Source organism: Lynx canadensis, chromosome B4 (genome assembly GCF_007474595.2).
Source record: "Lynx canadensis isolate LIC74 chromosome B4, mLynCan4.pri.v2, whole genome shotgun sequence".
Classification (NCBI taxonomy): Eukaryota; Metazoa; Chordata; class Mammalia; order Carnivora; family Felidae; genus Lynx; species Lynx canadensis.
The window spans coordinates 140,795,700-140,817,875 of NC_044309.1; the positions used below are offsets into that span (position 1 = coordinate 140,795,700).

The window sequence follows — 22,176 nt, forward strand, 5'->3', positions numbered from 1 at the left end:
CTGCAGCAGTCTGTGCTCCACATGACACCCTCCAGGTGCCCCCAGACTCCTGCCTCCCTCACTGCACCCCACCTCCAGCCCTGCTTCCTGGAAGGCTTCCTCTCCCACCGAACCTCCCCCTCAGCACCCCTAGGCCCTTATGTTCCCTTCTCCAGATGGCACCTGCCACTGACACTCTGCCTGGTGCTTGCTAGCTGGCCCCCGAGTGCCAGGAGCCAGGTCTGCAGGAACCCCGTGTGCCCTTCAGGCAGGAGCCCCCAGCCCTAGACAGGGCCTGCCGCGGCGAGCCACCAACAGATACACAGCACGTGGCACCCGGTGACACAGTACCCAGCGCATTCATCTGGGCGAGGGCCGTCCAGACACGGACCGGGAGGGCTGTTCGCAAAGCCAGTCCCCCACCTGCCCCCACGCTCAGCCGCCATGCTGAGGCTCACCTGAGCTGCCGGCCCAGTTTCTTGAAGAGAAAGCCAATGGTGAGGAGGCTCAGGGTGGGTGGAGTGGAGAGAACGCAAGCCCGGTAATACTGTAGGTACCTCCTCAGGCCGCTGGTGAAGGCCTGTGGGGCAAGGAGGCTGGGAGGAGGGCGGCCAGGCCCCTGGACGTGGCCGCCAAGCTCAGAACGTGAAAGGACGGACTGGGGCTGGGAAAGGCTTGCCTTCCATCCCCCAAGCCTGCAGCTCCATGTTCCAAGGAACAGGCACCTATGGGTCATGCCCAGACACCCCAGCCGCACCAGGAAACCCCACGGGGACGCAGGTGCCAACTCGAGAGGCTTTCTGGCTGCTCAAACCACTAGGGTGGTGGCAGCACGCGCGCCCTGGGCCCTGGGCCCTGGCCCTAGCTCAGCAGCCGTCTTCACAGGAGGTCTGCATGGAACGCTCTGGAACAAAAGTCAGTCCACCCACCCGTCACGTCCCACAACCCCCATGCAGTCCCTCCTGTCTTCGTCAGTTTCCTTCTTACTGCCACGGGCCCAGCCTGCGCCGTCTAAAACCCGAGCCTCGTCGCATCACCCGGTAACACTGCTGCAGGGCCCCACGTGAAGGAACCCGTGCGGCCCGGCCCCCGTGGGCCCCAGCGCTCTGCCTCCTTGGCTCAGCCTCCCTGTTGCTCTTCACTCAGTTCTCCCCAGACGCCCTGCTCCCCTGCTCCGTCTGGACGCCTGCTGTCCCCGGGCAGGGAGGAGCTCTGCCCGGCCTGGAAGCGGCCCGGTCGGCCCCTAGAACTTCGCCTCAAGGGAGGACCTTGTGTCAGTCACCGGGCGACTCCTTGAGGACCGGTGGGGACCAGGCAGCATGTACCCACCCCAAACAGCTCAGGCCCCCCAAATGCTGGCCATGCCTGTAGCCCACGGCCCACAGTTAAGTGACAGATGAGCTGAAACATAATCACTGGGGACCCCGTTCCTCAAGAGTCACTACCGGGTTTCAGGCATTACCAAGGGAGGCACGAGGTTTGGTCTCAGTGCTCCGGGGCAGACTCTGTGAGGCTCTCTCCCAGAGTCTGTCATAGCTGTCAGGACGGTCTGACAGCCATGAGACTCAGGCCTGTACCTGGAGCACGAGGCCCTTGCTGCACGAAGAGTCCAGTAGAGGCTGCAGGGAGAACTGGCTCAGGCGTGCGTAGTGTGTCCCACACTCGGCCACCTCTGACAGCAGGCTGCTGATGCTCTCGGGGGACGCTCCCGACACGTGGACCCCCCGCCTCACCATGAAGGTCTGAGCTGGCTGGACAGGGCAGAGCAGAGGAGAGGCTACTGAGGTCGGGCACCACGTCCCCTTGCACCCACGCACCCAGCCACGGCGCTGCCCGGCGTCCCCGGACAGGGTGCCCCAAACCAACACACCAAAAGTAAGAGCCGAAAGCCAAGAGCAGACGGTCAGAAAGCACAGCCCTCTGTCCCACCCCGAGTACTGAACACACACGGAAACACAACAGCATCCTTCCTCACCGACCGCACTGAGAAAGACAGCCGACCGTGGACAAGGGTGTGGGAACACGAGTGACCTCCCACACTCCCCGAGAGGCCCACACAACAACGTCCTCGGGGGCAGAAGCTTTAAAACAGTGCTTGCCATTCGATCTAATGACTGACTCCGAGGGACGTGTCCCAAGGAAATGATGGATGGTTGCTGCTGAGCTGCGCCCTGCAATGACCGTGAGAGCCACAGAGGCCAGCCCCCCTCAGCACTGGCACCTGGCGGGCAGCGGAAGGGCAACACGCAAGCCGGCGGCCCACACCCGAGTGGAGGCCTCAGGCACTCCCAGCCGAGGCATCATTCCCACCGACCCAGGACCTCCCAGCAGGTTAAGGTAGTAAATGTTCTGTGTATCTTATCACAGTTTAAAGAAAACAATGACAACAAACCACCCTCCCAACTACAGAAAAGCCCAGGACCAGATGATTCTACCAAACAAAGAACTGACACTAACTATTCTCAAACTCTTCCAAAAACTGAAGAGAGGGGAATGCTTCCTAATTCTAGGCAGCCAGTACTACCCTGCTTCCAAAGAAAGATAAAGACAGTACGAGGAGGGAAACTACAGGCCAACATCCCTTGTGAGCAGAAATGCAAACATCTTGGATAAAATAAGAACAAATCAAATCCAGCACCATATTAATAGGCGGTTCAACCTATAAAAATCCATCAATTCGGTCTTTGCTGAGGGTCACACTGAGCTGTGAGCTGCTTCAGAGCTGTCTTTGGAAGTCAGCCCCGTGGCAGAAAACATCAAGACCCAAGATCAAGAACTACCAGTCTGCCCCTACCTTTTTAAGTTTATTTATCGGGGGCGGGGTGGGGGGGGCGGAATGGAGGGAGACAGAATCTCAAGCAGGCTCCGTGCTGTCAGCACAGAGCCTGATACAGGGACCACACCCGAGAACCGTGAGATCATGACCTGAGCTGAAACCAGGAGTCAGACACTTAACCGACTGAGCCACCCAGGTGCCCCCCCCATTCCCCTGACTGCCCTTTTTGACAGCTGCTTTCCCCAACCAGAACCAGACCAGGAACCGTGGGCAGAACTATCTGGATTTCATGACTGCTGGCGGAAGTGATGTCTGTGGTCAGATGGTGACAAGTCTCTCTGTCCCTGTCCCGGGTGTCAGCCCAGGACGATCATTGGGCAGAAGGCATGTTTCCTGGGAAGATTGGAACTGGCACCACCCACCTCTCCTCCATCTACCTCCCAGGGTGGTGAAGGGGCACCTGTGTACGTGGTGACTCCCACCCTGGGATCCTGAATCATGGCTTAAGTAACAACAAATACTTGTTAAAGAAGTGAAGTAAAAAAAAAAAAAAAAACAAACAATGCAATAGGCTGCATTAAAAGAAAAAAAATACGATTATCTCAATTGATATAAAAAAAGTGTTTGACAAAATCCAACACACTCTCATGACGAACACACTCAGTAAAGTAGGAAATATAGGGAACTTCCTCAACACAATAAAGCCCACGTACAGAAACCCACAGCTGACAGCACACTCAACGATGGCAAGTCTTTTCCCCCAGGACGAGGAGAGAGGCAAGGATGCCTGCTTTCACCACTTCTGTTTTTTTAAATTTTTTTTTTCAACCTTTATTTATTTTTGGGACAGAGAGAGACAGAGCATGAACGGGGGAGGGGCAGAGAGAGGGGGAGACACAGAATCGGAAACAGGCTCCAGGCTCTGAGCCATCAGCCCAGAGCCCGACGCGGGGCTCGAACTCCCGGACCGCGAGATCGTGACCTGGCTGAAGTCGGACGCTTAACTGACTGCGCCACCCAGGCGCCCCTCACCACTTCTGTTTAAAATAGCACTGGAAGTCCTAGCCAGAGCAATGAGGCAAGAGAAAGAAATAAAAGGTATCCAAGCTGGAAAGGAAGAAGTTATCTATTTGCAGAGAATAGGATCTTTAAAAAAACTCTTTTAGGGGCGCCTGGGTGGCGCAGTCGGTTAGGCGTCCGACTTCAGCCAGGTCACGATCTCGCGGTCCGGGAGTTCGAGCCCCGCGTCGGGCTCTGGGCTGATGGCTCAGAGCCTGGAGCCTGTTTCCGATTCTGTGTCTCCCTCTCTCTCTGCCCCTCCCCCGTTCATGCTCTGTCTCTCTCTGTCCCAAAAATAAATAAACGTTGAAAAAAAAAATTTAAAAAAAAAATAAAAAAACTCTTTTAATTAAAAAAAAAAATTCTTTTTTAGTGAGAGGGAGAGAGACAGAGTGCAAGTGGGGGCAGGCCAGACAGAGAGGGAGATACAGAACCCGAAGCAGGTTCCAGGCTCTGAGCTGTCAGCACAGAGCCCGTCGCGGGGCTTGAACCCACAAACTGTGAGATCATGACCTGAGCTGAAGTCAGACACTTAGCCAACTGAGCCACCCAGGCACCCCAATGATGGGATCTCATATACAGGGAACCCTAAAGAACTCCAACCCTGACACGCAAAACGCATCAGAACTAATGAACGTATTCAGCAAAGCGGCAGTCTACAAAACCAGTTACTTCTATATACTAGCAATGAAACATCTGGGGTGTCTGGGTGGCTCAGTCGGTTAAACGACTGACTCTTGATTTCGGCTCAGGTCATGACCTCGCGGTGAGTTTGAGCCCTGTGTCAGGCTCTGTGCTGCCAGCATGGAGCCTGCTTGGGATTCTCTCTCCCTCTGTCTCTGTCCCACCCCTGCTCTCCTGCTCTAAGTAAATAAATACACATTAAAAAAAAAAAAAAGATACAGAAAGGCTGGATACCGCAAGTCTGCAGAATAACGTGTACAAAAGGCTTGATGTTTGTAAATACATCTGCTTACAAGTGCTCGGCAAGAGGCAAAAAGGATGCCCTAGGCCCCGCCCACTAGCCAGGAGCTGCCAAGAGCCCTGGGTAAAGCCAGCGACAAGGTCTCCGAACGGCATGGCCCCCTCCTGCCGGGCAGGTGCTCCTGGAGGCTGAGTCTGCACCTATCTGAGCGCAGGGAAGGCTCAGAGGGCCCTTGACACTTCTTAAGGCTAGGCAGGGAAATGGGGGGCACACTTCTACTGTTTCACCAATAGTAATAAACGTCTCACTTTTGCTCAGCTTTACAACGATGTTAATAAAGAAACACTGTTTAAGACTGAAAAGAGAAGACCGTCGCCATGATCTCCGGGCAGGCCACGGAGCCGGCTTCCAGCCGCCCCCAGCACCCAAAGGTTCGCACACGAGGCCGCCTGCTTCCTGCAGGGGCTCCCTTCTACCCCGTAGAGCGCCAGGCGGACGGCAGGCCGTCGACACCATGTTGGTGCGGTCACGGCGCGCCGGCGCTCCCTTACCTGGCAGAGGGAGAATGTGGTAGACACGACCCCGATCAGGACATTCAGTGCGTCTTTCACCAGTTCGCACTCCTTCACCAGGACGGGCTGTGGGGCCTGCAGGAGGCCCCCGCCCAGCACCTGTAGCTCCCCTTGGCGGAGCCTGCAGAACCTGTCGAAGGTGTCCCTTCCCGCCTCGGTGAGGTAGGGCTCCTCCTTGTGGCCGGGGGGGCTGTGGGGGAGACAGAGGAGGGGACACTGAGCAGGCGAGGCGACACGCGCACCTTAGCCGCACGAACAGAAGGCAGGAGAGAGGGGCACTCGCAACAGTAAGACCAGGTGTGAAACCGAAGCAGCAGCAAACGCCCCCACCCGCCCAGTGCCCAAGGGGCACCCGGAGGCCCTCAGGGTGACAGTCACAAGGTATCTGCATGTTAAGAATAAGCACAATGTTCATGGCAGCATTATTCACACCCCAAGTGTCCACGGACAGATGAATGGATTAACAAAACATGGCCTGTCCATAAAATGGGGACCATCCGGACTTGGAAGGGACGCTGTGACAGACGCTACAGCACGGAGGAACCCTGAAGACACCCCGCTAAGTTGCCTGATCCAGGTACAAAACCGTATCCTTAAAATGCTTAAGATGGCAAATTTCACGTCGTGTACACTTTGCCCGCCCTGGGGAAGGAGTTGAAAGAGAGCTTGCTGAACGCGCCGGGCGGCCGGCAGGGGGAGCTCGTGGTCCCCACCACTCGGGGTCAGGGACTCCGGGCAGCATCTCCCCGGCAGGAGGTGCGGCCAGGCTTCCCACAGGCTTCCTCCTGGGAGGGTGCAGAGCCCAGAGCAGCTGGAGACAGCGAGAGCCCCCTGCGGGCCCCCGGAACGTGTTATCGAGGTTTCCTTTATCCCGTTCCTCAGAGCAAGTCTCACAAACTTTCAGGACATAACAGGCACGTTGGGCCTCGCAGAGGGCGCCTCTGGGCACCAGCAGCTCTGCCTCCATGGGATCCTTCGCCAGGAACTCACAAACGGTGTCTACACAGCACAGCCATATCGTTCAGAAGCAGCCAAAAAAAACCCAGTATTGCTTTTTAAATATTCCTTTGGAAACTCTCAACCCTTACTGAAAAGCATGAAAGCCTGGTTTTTAAGATCCACCGAGAGAGTCACTTCTTAATAAAGGGAGCTCAGGGAATACAGACCCTTTTAGAACTCTTCTCATTTTTAATACCTAACCAGCTCTTTTCTCCTCCTCTGCAAAAAAAAAAAAAAAAAAAAAAAAAAGTAATTTTAGGTCTAGCATATCAAAAACATATCAGAAAGAGGATCATTTATTCTTCAAAGCCAAAAATCATTTCCTGTGGGGGAAGAGCTCCAAGCTACAGGACATTCCACATCAGCCACTTGTCTGACCACCAGCACGTTTTGATCCCATCAGGAGGGATATACAAGGTCAGGAACAACACATCTTAGAAGCTGTTAAAATACAAATGCTTTTTAATCGACAACGCACCAGAAACGGATTTTCCCCTCGTTCAGCAAGTATCGGGGAGCAGCCAGGTGGACAAGCCCTCAGGGGCCGGCGCTGCAAAAGAAACAAGGAAGCACCGACTCGGAACCCAGGGCCAGGGAGGGAACAAGAGGCCCTGGGAGCAGCGAGAAGAGAAAAGGGGAAAGCGTGAGTGGGGCCGGGGGCCGGGAGGACTCCATGGGAGGACTCCACGGGAGGGCCGGCCCTCGCTCCACACCAGGGGCAGCCATCCGGCGTGGCAGACGGAGCAACGAGGTGCCGGCAGTAGCACGAGCTGCGTGGAGGCGAGAGGGAGGGGCAGGAGGAAGCAGAGAGGCCAGTCCTGAGGCGTCCAGATGGGCAGGTGGGGTGTGGCCAGACCACGGACATCAGCCCTCACCTCCCAGGGGAAAGAAAAGCCCGAAGAAAGGAAAAACCTCTCAAGATTCGAAGTCCTTCCAAACGCTCCTCCAGGGAGTCCCTCCGGGCAGGTGTGTGCACGTCTCCCACACCCCCGACTGCTTCTGCCCCCACCCTTCCAGGGCTGACCCCAGCACCACCGTGGCCACATGCGCCCCCTTTGGGAATTCAGAGCCGAGGGAGAAAAGCGCGTGAAGGAAAACCTACCCCCACGGGGAACTCAGCCCTTAACGTGAAGAAACCGCTGCGCCCAGAACGGGTGGCGGCCACAGAGGAATGGCAGAGAAGCCCAGCAGCAGGGAAGGCGGCCCGGTGCCGGAGCTGGTGGCAGGGCGAGGCACAGAGGAGAGGTCCTCCGGGGTCTCAGTGGACAGGTCACGGCCCTAGGGCTGTGGGGGGACAGAGAGCACCGTCCCAGGGCTGTGGGGGGACAGAGAGCACCGTCCCAGGGCTGTGGGGGGACAGAGGTCACGGTCCTAGGGCTGTGGGGGGACAGAGGTCACGGTCCTAGGGCTGTGGGGGGACAGAGGTCACGGTCCTAGGGCTGTGGGGGGACAGAGGTCACGGTCCTAGGGCTGTGGGGGGACAGAGGTCACGGTCCTAGGGCTGTGGGGGGACAGAGGTCACGGTCCTAGGGCTGTGGAGGGACAGAGGTCACGGTCCTAGGGCTGTGGGGGGACAGAGGTCACGGTCCTAGGGCTGTGGGAGGACAGAGGTCACGGGCCTAGGGTTGTGGGGGGACAGACGTCACGGTCCTAGGGCTGTGGGGGGACAGAGGTCACGGTCCTAAGGCTGTGGGGGGACAGAGGTCACGGGCCTAGGGCTGTGGGGGGACAGACGTCACGGTCCTAGGGCTGTGGGGGGACAGAGGTCACGGTCCTAAGGCTGTGGGGGGACAGAGGTCACGGCCCTAGGGCTGTGGATGGGACAGAGGTCACGGTCCTAGGGCGGTGGAGGGGACAGAGGTCACGGTCCTAGGGCTGTGGGGGGACAGAAGTCACGGTCCTAGGGCTGTGGGGGGACAGAGGTCACGGGCCTAGGGCTGTGGGGGGACAGACGTCACGGTCCTAGGGCTGTGGGGGGACAGACGTCACGGTCCTAGGGCTGTGGGGGGACAGACATCACTGTCCTAGGGCTGTGGGGGGACAGAGTCACGTTCCTAGGGCTGTGGGGGGACAGAGGTCACGGTCCTAGGGCTGTGAGGGGACAGAGGTCACGGTCCTAGGGTGTGGGGGCACAGAGGTCACGGCCCTAGGGCTTTGGAGGGAACAGACGTCACCATCCTAGGGCTGTGGGGGGACAGAGGTCACGGTCCTAAGGCTGTGGGGGGACAGTGGTCACGGTCCTAGGGCTGTGGGGGTCAGAGGTCACGGTCCTAGGGCTGTGGATGGGACAGCGGTCACGGTCCTAGGGCTGTGGGGGGACAGAGGTCACGGTCCTAGGGCTGTGGGGGGACAGAGTCACGTTCCTAGGGCTGTGGGGGGACAGAGGTCACGGTCCTAGGGCTGTGGGGGGACAGAGGTCACGGTCCTAGTGTGTGGGGGCACAGAAGTCACGGCCCTAGGGCTTTGGAGGGAACAGACGTCACCGTCCTAGGGCTGTGGGGGGACAGAGGTCACGGTCCTAAGGCTGTGGGGGGACAGTGGTCACGGTCCTAGGGCTGTGGGGGGACAGAGGTCACGGTCCTAGGGCTGTGGGGGGACAGAGGTCACGGTCCTAGGGCTGTGGGGGGACAGAGGTCACGGTCCTAAGGCTGTGGAGGGACAGAGGTCACGGTCCTAAGGCTGTGGAGGGACAGAGGTCACGGTCCTAGGGCTGTGGGGGGACAGAGGTCACGGTCCTAGGGCTGTGGGGGGACATAGGTCACGGTCCTAGGGCTGTGGGAGGACAGAGGTCACGGGCCTAGGCTTGTGGGGGGACAGACATCACGTTCCTAGGGCTGTGGGGGGACAGAGGTCACGGTCCTAGGGCTGTGGGGGGACAGAGGTCACGGTCCTAGGGTGTGGGGGCACAGAGGTCACGGCCCTAGGACTTTGGAGGGAACAGACGTCACCATCCTAGGGCTGTGGGGGGACAGAGGTCACGGTCCTAAGGCTGTGGGGGGACAGTGGTCACGGTCCTAGGGCTGTGGGGGGACAGAGGTCACGGTCCTAAGGCTGTGGGGGGACAGAGGTCACGGGCCTAGGGTTGTGGGGGGACAGACATCACGGTCCTAGGGCTGTGGGGGGACAGAGGTCACGGTCCTAAGGCTGTGGGGGGACAGAGGTCACGGCCCTAGGGCTGTGGATGGGACAGAGGTCACGGTCCTAGGGCTGTGGGGGGACAGAGGTCATGGTCCTAGGGCTGTGGAGGGGACAGAGGTCACGGTCCTAGGGCTGTGGGGGGACAGACGTCACGGTCCTAAGGCTGTGGGGGGACAGAGGTCACGGCCCTAGGGCTGTGGATGGGACAGAGGTCACGGCCCTAGGGCTGTGGATGGGACAGAGGTCATGGTCCCAGGGTTGTGGGGGGACAGAGGTCACGGTCCTAAGGCTGTGGCGGGGACAGACATCACGGTCCTAGGGCTGTGGGGGGACAGAGGTCACGGTCCTAGGGCTGTGGGGGGACAGAGGTCACGGTCCTAAGGCTGTTGGGGGACAGAGGTCACGGGCCTAGGGTTGTGGGGGGACAGACATCACGGTCCTAGGGCTGTGGGGGGACAGAGTCACGTTCCTAGGGCTGTGGGGGGACAGAGGTCACGGTTCTAGGGCTGTGGGGGGACAGAGGTCACGGTCCTAGGGCTGTGGGGGGACAGAGGTCACGGTCCTAGGGCTGTGGGGGGACAGAGGTCACGGTTCTAGGGTGTGGGGGCACAGAGGTCACGGCCCTAGGGCTTTGGAGGGAACAGACGTCACCATCCTAGGGCTGTGGGGGGACAGAGGTCACGGTCCTAAGGCTGTGGGGGGACAGAGGTCACGGCCCTAGGGCTGTGGATGGGACAGAGGTCACGGTCCTAGGGCTGTGGGGGGACAGAGGTCATGGTCCCAGGGTTGTGGGGGGACAGAGGTCACGGTCCTAAGGCTGTGGCGGGGACAGACATCACGGTCCTAGGGCTGTTGGGGGATTGACGGCTCTGCCTCTGGAGGGACAGCACCTTCCCTAGTTCCCACTAGTCTGAACTCAGGGTAGGAAACTAGCAGGTGCCCAGGATCCAAACTGAAACAAGCACCAGAGATTTACCAAATGAGTTTGATCAGAAGACCTCCAGGGTCTTGAGGTCGGGGGGTCAGGGGTCAGCGTTCGGGGGGGTCAGCTTCCCACCAGGACAGGTGAAAGTGGGGCCCACAGCTAGCTGAAGCGTGGCCTGAAGGTCTCCCTGGAGAAGCCCCCCATGGTGGGCTGAGAGGACAGACTCCTGTCCTGGGGGCTCGGCCAGTCATCCTCACAGGGAAGACCACTGTGGTCAGCGGCCTTTGGGGGACACCAAGGAGATTAAGGGCATTCAGAACAGGGGCGTGGACAGAGTGATCTCCTAAACGGTGACCTAGGAAAGTAGGATAAATGAGATACCACCAAGCAAATGTTTGCAAAAGAAAGTGCTAGCTTCTTGGCCCAGTCTTGACACACGTGAAGGGTTAGCGGCAACATTTAGACTCGCTCTGCGCGCACAAGACAGGCCTGAAGCCCTAACAGGAGGTTACAGGACAGGAAAGACCACACGACCACTAACACCAGTGGCGCTGAGGGAAGCAGGGCCATCCCTGGAGGAATCTGCCTGCGGAGGGACAGGTGGCTGCCCAGCAGGAGCCACGCCTGAGTACAACCAGCACCTACGTGCCCATCCGCAAGCCCGCGGCCACCCTCAGGAGACCCTGCCAGAGCCCAGGGCCGCATCAGAAGGCACTCGATGCCCTGCTAGCCCTGACTCTTCCCCTCACTGCTCCCCAAACTGGCAGACTACAGAACTGCGAACACATGACATGGGAAAAGAAGGTTCCAGGAGTAACTACTGGGAAATGTGTGTCCTCTGTCCCCATCCTGGGAGGACTCGGGAGAGGTCCTGAGTGCAGAGGCCTCTGGACCAGTCGAACCCAGGGACGGAGATGCTGGCCCCAGTCAAGGCAGCACTGTGTGACCGGAACTTATCAGCCAGACAGCAGCACCGTCAGCCCCAGATGTGAAGACCCGTGCACACGAAGAACGCCCCTCACCGGCACCCTGTGCCTAGGGAGCACCTCTTCCTGACCCTGACCACAGAGGCCGCCAGCCTGCCCTTGACACCTCTGACTGGGAGCCCTCACGGTGAGGACGTAACTCAGCTGCCAACGGACTGTCTGAATTGGAGAAGTCACTGGCACAGGGCAACCTCTGTGGGGCCGGCAGGTCCTTCCCCTCGGCATCTTTCTCACCTCCCGTGACCCGGGCAATTCTATAAAGTAGCCTGACTGAAACTGCCAGGCTCCTAATCCCATTGGAGCCAGGCTACAAAGCCATGCTCACACGTGGGGGGTGGGGGGGGGGGTGCATTTCACGGTTAAAAGCACACGTACCATCCAACTTGTTCCCAGCACCTCCGCTTGCTGGCCTCGTAGGTGAGCACAGCATCCCACAGGTCGATGTCCGGGGTCATGCCTGGTTCAGACTGGGAGTCAGGAGTCAAGTTAGATGCTGACTGGAACCCTTCATCTTCCGACTGATCCACACTCTGAGGAACCTGGAGACCACAGGGAAGAAGGAAACACCACGTATGCCTTTGGGTCTAAATCTCAGCCAAGTGTGATCAGAATTCCAGGGCTTTTCCATACGCTTCCAGTTACTAATTACAAGAAATACCTAGCGGAATATTTCCTCTATTTCTCCCAAGCACGTAGGTACTACACAACATTTTCACTACCACTGAATCATTTAAGGAATTAAACGGATTATCAATTTCCAGGGATGCCAGGGTGGCTCATTCGGTTAAGAATGTGACTTTAGCTCAGGTCATGGTCTCATGGTTCTGGAGTTTGAGCCCTGCGTCAGGCTCTGTGCTGACAGCATGGAGCCCACTTTGGATCCTCTGTTCCTCCCCTATTCGCGCTCTCTCAAAAATAAATAAACGTTGGAGAGAGACAGAGCATGAGCAGGGGAGGGGCAAAGAGAGAGGGAGACAGAATCCGAAGCAGGCTCCAGGCTCCGAGCTGTCAGCACAGAGCCCAACACGGGGCTCGAACCCACGAACCATGAGATCATGACCTGAGCTGAAGTCGGGCGCTTAACTGACTGAGCCACCCAGGTGCCCCCAAAATAAGTAAACATTTAAAAAACAGTATCAATTCCCAATTTGATAAGACATATAAGTGTCAACATAACTTACGATAGAATTTTTCATGAAATGCTTCTGATCTGGAAATTCCATTTTGGGGAACCCAGGGAAAAAAAATCACAGTGGACACAAGAAAATGTATGCACGCCAAGATGTTCATGATAGTGAGAATTTCTTGTATCAGGGGAATAACAGTAATGACAGCACATCCACCAGCAACAGAAAGCCACAAAACATAAAGGCCAACAATGATTTATTTAGTAACGTAGGACATATCCCACATTGTAGGTGAAAAATACTGCACATGTGGCACAAACCAGTATTTTGTTCCACGTGGCTACTGAGTGCTCCATGTGGCTGGCACAAGGAGGGACTGAACTGGTTACTTTCTTGTAATTAACCTAAGTGTAACTAGCAACTCTGGAGAACAGAGGAAGCGACCTCCCGCCTCACCTCTCAACAGAGGACTCACAGCCTGCTGCCCGGGTCCGCAGGTGGGCAGAGGTGTCCTTGCCCGCGAAGCGGAAGCCCACTCCAGCAGCCCCGCCTCACCACGGCTCAGCCACCAAGTGACCGGGACGGGAGAACTCTCCTACCTTTACCATGACCCAGGGAAGGTCAAAAGAGGCATTTCCAAATGCCCTGGGAGCTGGAGGCAGGACAGCAAACACTCTACCTTAATGGCTAGTCCAGAGAGGTCTGCGCTGTCAGGCATCGGGGGCAGGTCCAGCCGGACATCCATGTCGTATGTGCGGCTGTGCACAAGGGCACCGAAAAGCGAGACCCGGGTGTCTCTCTCAAACCTGTCGCTGCAAGGGTCACCGTATGAGAAGAGCCCAACGGTGGGCAGGCCAGTGCCTGGTGCCGCCTCCATCACCTGAAGCGCTTTCCGGACCATGTCCTGACATAAGTACTCCTCTCTGGAGATCAGAGACTGAACGTCCATCTCAAACACACTCAGGTCGTAGCAGTCGTAGCCGCTGTAGGGCACGTTTCTCCCAACATGCTTGTTGTTAAAGAAGTAGTCCCGCTTGCGCTGCAGAACCTGAGGCGGCCCGCTGCCCGCCAGCCGGACCAGGAGGTCCAAAACAGACGCCACTTCCGTCAGCGGACAGCCAGGGGCTGCTTGGAGCTCCTCCACAAGCTCCTCCAAACGGTCAGCCTCGGGCCCGAGACCGCCTGCTCTCAGGTCGAAGGACAGCAGAAGGACCTTGTTCTTCACCGGGAGTTTCGAGACGTCGGCCTGCAACTTGTGAGTCTCCTCTTGAAACAGATTTGTGAAAAGAGCGTTGTAGGCCACCCTCTTGAGGCCCTGCTTGGCCCTCTTGCGGCTCACGCCGCGCTGGCCCAGACGGGCCTTCGCCGCGGGCAGGAGGGCCTCGCACAGGTCGTCGAACAGCTGGGGGACGCTGGCCATGGCCCCGGGGTCGCAGCTCCAGGCCCTGGGGCGGGAAAGCCTCCCAGCCGCGGGAGGCTTAGACGGGGCTGAACGCCAGGCGGCCCCCTAAACCCACACCCAGAGGCTCACAACTTGCACTCCCAGGCTCCTGCGCTCTGCGGGCCCGCCGCCCCCCCGCCGCCCGCAGCTCGGCAGCGCTCCCGTCCAGCAGCCTTCAACCTTTGGGGGGTCACGGAAGCGTGACAAAGCCCAAGAGCCTGCGCCAGGGCCGGGCACAGGGCACGCGGCCGGCTTCGCACGCCCTGCCGGCGTCCCAGAGGGGCGGGGCGGGCGTGGGGCTGGCGGCGGGCAGCGTCCCCGCACGGGGCTCACCCAGCTAACCGACCGCGGTTCCAGCTCCCGCCACCGCCGCCCCCCGCGCGGCGTCACTGCCCCGCGACCCCGCAAGCGCGCTGGAGCCGGCGCGCCGGAATTGCGTCATCGGGAGGGGCGGGGCACACCCGGAGGTCGCGGCGGGCAGGGCACTTCCGGCTGGGAGCCCGGCGGCCTAGGTGGGGGAACTGAGGCCCACCCACCGCGGGCTAAATAAAGGAGGCGGAGTCAGGTTGGGAAGGTGAAAATGAGCCAGGGGGAGGGCTCAGCCCTGCCGGAGGGGAGGCTGGGACGGGAGTGTCCCCCGAACCCCGCTGGGGGCTCCGCACGGGAGGGACTCTGGCCCGCCGCGAGGTTTGCGTCTGGGTGGACACCCCCCCCGCCCTGCGCCCCGCTTCCCTCCAGTGCGCTTTGGCTCAGACCCGCCCAGCTTCCCAGCCCCCGCCCCCCGCGAAGCCCCGTTCCTCTGTGGGCTCGCCTGGGGTTTGCCGTAGCCCGCTTGGTCCGGACTGCACTCTCCACTCTTCCCGAAGAAACCCATTTTTGCTGGCAAAATAACTTTCGTTTTTAAGGTTAACGTTGCTCGGTGACCTGGAGTCCCGACAGGAAACCCGGCAACTAGCTCGGAGCCGGCGAGCGGACGGGCGAGAACCTGTCCGGTTCGCAGCTGCGAGAGCGCCCGGCTTTGTCGCCCACCCTGGAGCTGGAGGGCGAGTTTGCTCGGCGCTCGGTGTGTGAGTGCCAGGTTACCCTCGGCGTCTGTGTGATGGCCGTGGGTCAGCCTCCTCAGAACTAGAAGGTTCGGGAAGCTGTTTGATGGGGGTATGGAGCCCACGGCTAGGAAGGAATTCCCCAGACTTCTTTGGTGCAAAAAGGTGGCTTTATTAAAGCACGAGGACAGGACCCCTGGGCAGGAGGAGCTGGGCTGGACTGGTTATATACTATGGACTTGTGCGAGGTAAAGGCAACAGAGAGTTTTCCAGAAGGACTTTGATATGCCGAAGAGAACTCCTAAGATACTGGAGACCTCCCTATTGTCGGGCTACGGTTGTTTTCTTCTGGTAAGGCATTAACATTAGGACAGTATGGGGTTCCTGGAGAAATGTTATACTCTGCATTTGTCAACGGGCAGCAGGTAATAAATTCAATGTTATTTACCGTTTCCTTCTTGCCTTTGTTCCCACATCACATGGAGGGGAGGGTAGTGTTGGGGCTCCAGGAAACTGAGTCCACAGTTTTCTGCAGATGAGACTATTGATGAGATTGCCTTTTTCTTGTAATTTACTAAGACATTTGTAAACTTCTGGAGACTCCCAGTTTGACCATTTGTTTTCTGTCCTCTCCTTTGTCCTTGGGCAGCGGGAGTGCCTGAGGAGCGTCACATGTACCCCACCTGGGGGAGGGTTGTGGGGTGTCAGCTTGCCTTCTCCCTCATCATGTTTGCTCTGAAAACCTCCAAGAAATGGGAGCCCAGACATCACACTCCTTTGAGGACATCCTCCCTTCCTGGGACCCCAGCCAGTTGTATGTTTAAAAACTATGGTGACTTCTCGTGCGGTTCTAACCAAACAGACCCACGGAACCAAAAGTAATTTAGAACGTCAGGGGCCATTGTGAGGAACTTTCGATCTCCCCTAACTTACTTTTTTCAAAACCGGACAGCCATGGCTCTAAAATTGTCAAAACGGGCGCCTGGGTGGCTCAGTCGCTTGGGCGTCAGACTTCCGCTCGGGTCATGACCCCGCACTCCGTGAGTTTGAGCCCCACGTGGGGCTCTGTGCTGAGAGCTCGTAACCTGGAGCCTGTTTTGGATTCTGTGTCTCCCTCTTTCTCTCTCCTCCCCTGCTCATGCTCGCTCTCTTCTCAAAGATAGATAAACGTTAAAAAAAAAATTTTTTTTTAATTGTCAAAACTGATTAAAAGGGCAGGGGAGCGGGGGCAGGGGCCTGGCTGGATCAGTCAGTACGGCGTGCAATCCTTGATCTCGAGAGTCGTGGGTTCGAGTCCCATGTTGGGCATAGAGATTACTTCAAAATTAAATAAAAAACAACAAAAACTGAATGGGATGCCTACTTTGACTGGAATTTTGAAGCTTCAGAATGTTGCCAGGAATCTAAAATTGCCTGCCTGCAAAATACAATTTCTAGACTGAGGCAAGCAAACAGACAAAAAAGCTTCCGAGCCTTTTTCCACCGACCGCCCTGTCTTCTGTTTCAGGACAAGAGGCAGCCGCCTTGTCCCACCTCCTGCACACTCGGTTTCCCTATTCTGATTATCTCAGCAAGCTTCCCTTTCCTCCAAGCTTCCCCAACTCCTTCCTTTCCTAAAACTGTCAAAACCTGCACCTTTGGAGTTAAGTCTTCTGAGGATCCAGATAGACCCCAAGTTTTTGACACTGCCTGGAATAAGGCTGGCTTGTAAGCATTGTTAGAGTTTCCTAAAGTGACTGAGGACCCCACAGGCTTGTTGAAGAACTTAACGTAAGTGACTCAAGCTCACCAACCTGGTTTCTCCGATTTGCGTCAGTTAAGTCCATACGGGTTTTTGGTGAGGGCCGGGCCCACGGGTACATGCTGAAGGGGATTTAGAGAAACGAACCCCTTATGTTGGGCAACATGCTAGAACACTCACTGGAAATATCTACAGAACAACGATAGGAGCCTTTCCCAAGGCTGTTGATGGGAACAAAATTCGGGCTTGCACACAAAAGCCTGGTGACTTGTTCATGGCTACTAGAATTAACTGCAAATTGTTTTCTTTTTTCTTTTTTTTAATTTTTTTTTTCAACATTTATTTATTTTTGGGACAGAGAGAGACAGAGCATGAATGGGGGAGGGGCAGAGAGAGAGGGAGACACAGAATCGGAAACAGGCTCCAGGCTCTGAGCCATCAGCCCAGAGCCCGACGCGGGGCTCGAACTCACGGACCGCGAGATCGTGACCTGGCTGAAGTCGGACGCTTAACCGACTGCGCCACCCAGGCGCCCCTGCAAATTGTTTTCAAACAAAATTCTGGTCTTCCTTTAAAAAAATTTTTTTAATGCTTATTCATTTTTGAGAGATAGAGTGTGAGTGGGAGAGAGGCAGAGAGAGGGAGACACAGAACTCGAAGCTGGCTTCAGGCTCTGAGCTGTCAGCACGGAGCCCAACGCGGGGCTTGAACTCGTGAACCAGATCATGGCCTGAGCCAAAGTCAGACATTTAACTGACTGAGCCACCCAGGTGCCCCTGGTCTTCCTTTAGATGTTGAATCCACCTGGAAACATTTAACTTTGTTTACTAACAGGCTGAACCAGGTCTTCCTCCCCTCCGGTAGTTAAAAGGACCGGCCTAGGGGCGCCTGGCTGGCTCAGTTAGTGGAGCGAGTGACTCTCGATCTCAGGATTATGAGTTCGAGCCCCATGTTGGTGTAGAGATTACCTAAAAATAAAATCTTAAAAAAAAAAAAAAAGGACCAGGCTGGAACGGGAAACTACATCCATGCCAGATTTAGCTGTTTGGCAGACTAGCTCACCTGTATCCTAGACGAGTCACCTAAAAGCAAAACCACTAAAATTCTAGATTTTCAACTCTGGGAAATGAAGGCCCCTGAGCAAAAACCAAAGCCTAATTTCTGTGTTCTTGCAGAGCGCTGGGATGCTGGTTAAACGATTGTTACAGACATCCGTGCTTTCAGGGCCCTCAGCCAGCTTTCCAATGTCCCAGTCCCCAGCAGTGGGGCTCCAAGGAGCCATCACAGTCCTCCCTTGTAATCCATTCGGAGGAACCCCTGTCCGGGTCAGGACGGTATCTGCTGCGAGCACTAGACCCTTCAGATGGGGAGAGTTTCTAGTAACCCTCAACAGCTTCCTGTCTCTGAACCTGTTCCTTTGTCTAGGCTCTTCTGGAGATTTCTGGAGATGCGTACCCTGTTCTCCTTGGTACCTGCCCCATTCATTTCCTGGGCTGAGGCTTCTCAGAAAAATATGACAGAACTCCTTTAAAAAGGAGGAAATAATTCTAGAATTTGACCATAGTAAACAAAATAGCCAACCAGGAAAGGGGCGCCTGGGTGGCTCAGTCAGTTAAGTGTACAACTCTTGGTTTCAGCTCAGGTCATGGTCTCACAATTCGTGGGTTCGAGCCCCGCAGCAGGCTCTGCGCTGGCAGCGTGGGGCCTGCTTGGGATATATTCTCTCTCTCTCTCTCTCTCTCTCTCTCTCTCTCTCTCTCTCTCTCTCCCTCTCCCCTTTCTACCCCTCCCCCACTCTCACTGTCTCTCTCAAAATAAATAAACTTTAAAAAAAAGTCATTATTAAAAAAATGCTGAAGTCACAGCAGTGCGCGACTCTTGGTGTCAGGGTTTGTGAGTTCGAGCCCCACATTGAGTGTAAGATTGCGTAAAAATAAAATCTTCAAAAAATTAAAAAAAAAAAACACGAGGCCCCTGGGTGGCTCTGTCAGTTAAGCATCCCAATTTTAGCTCAGGTCACGATCTTGCGATTCGTGGGCTCGAGCCCAGCACTGGGCTCTGTGCTGACAGGTCACAGCCTGGAGCCTGCTTCAGATTCTGTGTCTCCCTCTCTCTGACCCTACCCCACTCACACTTTGTCTCTCTTTCTCTCTCTTTCTCCCTCTCTCTGATCCTACCCCACTCACACTTCGTCTCTCTTTCTCTCCCTTTCTCCCTCTCTCTCAAAAATAAATAAACATTTAAAAAAAAAGAAAGAAATGAAAACAAAACAAAACCAGTAGCCAAATCTCTGTCATGGTCCCAAGTGCTGTTCTCCCAAATGGTAATTTTGGAATAGTGACCAGAGATGCCTGAACAATTGGCCATAGAAAAGGAAAAATGATATTGGAAATCTAATGATTGCCAGTTTGGTAAAAAGGGAGAACTCTGGGTTGGACCAATAACAATCTGGCCCTACCAGAAATTCTAGAATTCCCACTGCTCACCACAGTACATGCATTAAACTACTGGCCTACTGACAAAATGATAGTGTTCAGGGGTACCTGGTTGGCTCAGTAGGTAGAGCATCCGACTTGATCCTGCGGTCCAGTCTCAGCCCCATGTTGGGTGTGGAGATTACTTAAACAAATAAAACTTTAAAAAGATCATAACTTAAAAAAACAAGATAGTGTTTGTGAACCAATATTGGTGGATTGGGGGAGAAATAACAAGGCCACACAAAGTTCCTGCCTCGCTCGTTCCACCTGTCCAAAGTACCATCCAGGAAAACCTGTTCACACAAATGGATCTCATACAGCTTCCCTGTCTCCTGGATACAAATGGTTCAGCCATGGTTTGTAGGTTTTCTCACTGGGCCAAACCTTTCTCTTCTAGACAAGCCAGTGCTGCTTCTGTGGCTAAAGTTCTGTTAGCAAATATTATCCCGACCCCGGGGAACCTCTCTTGAACTTCGTAGTCACTGGGGTCTCCTTGTACAGAGGCTTTAGGACATCCATGCTGCTTAACAGGCCTTACGTTTTCGTTGCACGTTGCGTCCGCAATCCCGGCATTAGTCGCACGCAGTACAGCACCATTAGGCCTCAACTGGCATGTCTGTAGACCTTCCAAATACCTTGGCTGACAGCATTGCAATTGGTCCTTCTAAACCTCAGATCCACCCCTCTGGAACTCCTGGAGTCCCACCCTTTGAGATATCCAGGACGTACAGTGAATGCACTTGGCTCCTGCCTCCTCTGACTTACAGTTAAGGAGATCTACTTCAACACTGTACAGGCCTCATGGCTTCTGATAAAAGTAACCATGCTGGGGTGCCTGGGTGGCCCAATCGGCTCAGGTCATGATCTCACGGTTCGTGGGTTCGAGCCCCGCGTCGGGCTCTGTGCTGACAGCTCGGAGCCTGGAGCCTGCATAGGATTCTGTGTCTCCTTCTCTCTCTGCCCCTCCCCACTCACGCTCTGTCTCGGTCTCTCAAAAATAAATATTGTAATTCCTATCAAAATGACACCAGCATTCCTCACAGAACTAGAACAAACAATTCTAAAATTTGTATGGAACCACAAAAGACCCCGAACAGCCAAAGCAATCTTGAAAGAGAAAACCAAAGCTGGAAGCATCACAATTCTGGACTTCAAGCTGTGTTACAAAACTGTAATCATCAAGACAGTATGGTACTGGCACAAAAACAGACATTAGATCAACGGAACAGAATAGGGAACCCAGAACTGGTCCCACAAACATAGGGCCAGCTCGTCTTTGACAAAGCAGGAAAGAATATCCAATGGAATAAAGACAGTCTCTTCAGCAAGTGGTGCTGGGAAAACTGGACAGCGACATGCAGAAGAATGAACCTGGACCACTTTCTTACACCATACACAAAAATAAACTCAAAATGGGTGAAAGACCTAAGTGTGAGACAGGAAGCCATCAAAATCCTAGAGGAGAAAGCAGGCAACAACCTCTTGGACCTCACCCACAGCAACTTCTTACTCAACATGTCTCCACAGGCAAGGGAAACAAAAGCAAAAATGAACTATGGGGACCTCATCAAGATAAAAAGCTTCTGCACAGAGAAGGAAACAATCAGCAAAACTAAAAGGCAACCGCTGGAATGGGAAAAGATGTGTGCAAATGACATATCAGATAAAGGGTTAGTATCCAAAATCTATAAAGAACTTATCAAACTCAACACCCAAACAACAAATAATCCAGTGAAGAAACGGGACAAGAGACATGAGTAGACTTTTCCAAAGAAGACATCCAGATGGCTAACAGACACACGAACAGATGCTCAACATCACTCACCATCGCGGAAATACAAATCAAAACCACAATGAGATACCACCTGACACCTCAGAACGGCTAACATTAACAGCTCAGGAAACAACAGATGTCGGCGAGGATGCGGAGAGAGAGGATCTCTTTTGTGTTGCTGGTGGGAATGCAAACTGGTGCAGCCACTCTGGAAAACAGTATGGAGGTTCCTCAAAAAATTAAAAATAGAACTGCCCTACGACCCAGCAATTGCACTACTAGGTATTTACCCAAGGGATACAGGTGTGCTGTTTCGAAGGGGCACATGCACCCCAATGTTTATAGCGGCGCTTTCACCAATAGCCAAAGTACGGAAAAAGCCCAAATGTCCATCAACGGATCAATGGATAAAGATGTGATATATATATATATACATATATATATATATATATGTATATATATATACACACACGCAATGGAGTATTAGTTGGCAATCAAAAAGAATGAAATCTTGCCATTTGCAACAACATGGATGGAACTGGAGGGTATTACGCTAAATGAAATTAGAGAAAGACAAATATCATATGACTTGACTCATATGTGGAATTAAGATACAAGACAGATGAACATAAGGGAAGGGAAGCAAAAATAATACAAGAACAGGGAGGAGAAGAAAACATAAGAGACTCTCAAATACAGAGAACAAACTGAGGGTTGCTGGAGGGGTTTGGGGAGGGGGGCCATGAGAGCAGAAGGCGTACAGGATGCTTGGCTTGCCTCCACAGGGAGAATTTTTCTCCCCTAAATCGGAGTAAGTGCCAAGAAATACCTCAAGTTGGCTACTTTGTAGACCAAGGGTCCTGGTTTAGAACCATCATTCACTTTGGGATTGTTACACTACTGTCTTGTTTTATATACTTATTTTAGGTTTCATATTTTGTTGCCTGCCAAACTTTTGTAAAAATGATGTGCCGGGCACAATAAGGAAATCATCTCCAATATTTATAACCTTGAGAAGAGAGAGACTTTAGATGGGAGTACCTGGCCTTCCTGACCTTCCTTCTTACTCAAACTTGGCCTTAAGTGGTTTCCAGCTGGGACGCACTTTCCCTCTGACATGGTCCTTGACATGGGAAATGTCCTTCCTGGCACTGATGGACAAAACCACTACATGTGGAAAACCTGACTCGAACAGTGATGCTTTCAAAGAAAAG

The 22,176-nt window shown here is 54.8% G+C and overlaps 1 protein-coding gene across 3 annotated transcripts in view; it reads right to left on the bottom strand.

Moving 5' to 3' along the window:
• Nucleotides 1–14,205, bottom strand: part of TUBGCP6 (tubulin gamma complex associated protein 6) — a 24,739-nt gene extending 10,534 nt beyond the window's left edge. For 2 of the 3 annotated variants that reach the window (XM_030320968.1, XM_030320967.1), the window contains exons 1-5: nt 13,166–14,205; nt 11,735–11,898; nt 5,291–5,501; nt 1,557–1,730; nt 438–559 (exon numbers count right to left, since the gene is read on the bottom strand). In XM_030320968.1, coding sequence (XP_030176828.1) covers nt 438–559; nt 1,557–1,730; nt 5,291–5,501; nt 11,735–11,898; nt 13,166–13,906 — 1,412 coding nt within the window. In that variant the 5' untranslated portion in view covers nt 13,907–14,205. The remainder of the gene's footprint in view (nt 1–437; nt 560–1,556; nt 1,731–5,290; nt 5,502–11,734; nt 11,899–13,165) is intronic. The other variant, XM_030320965.1, reaches the window with a different exon arrangement.
• Nucleotides 14,206–22,176: the final 7,971 nt, after the last annotated feature.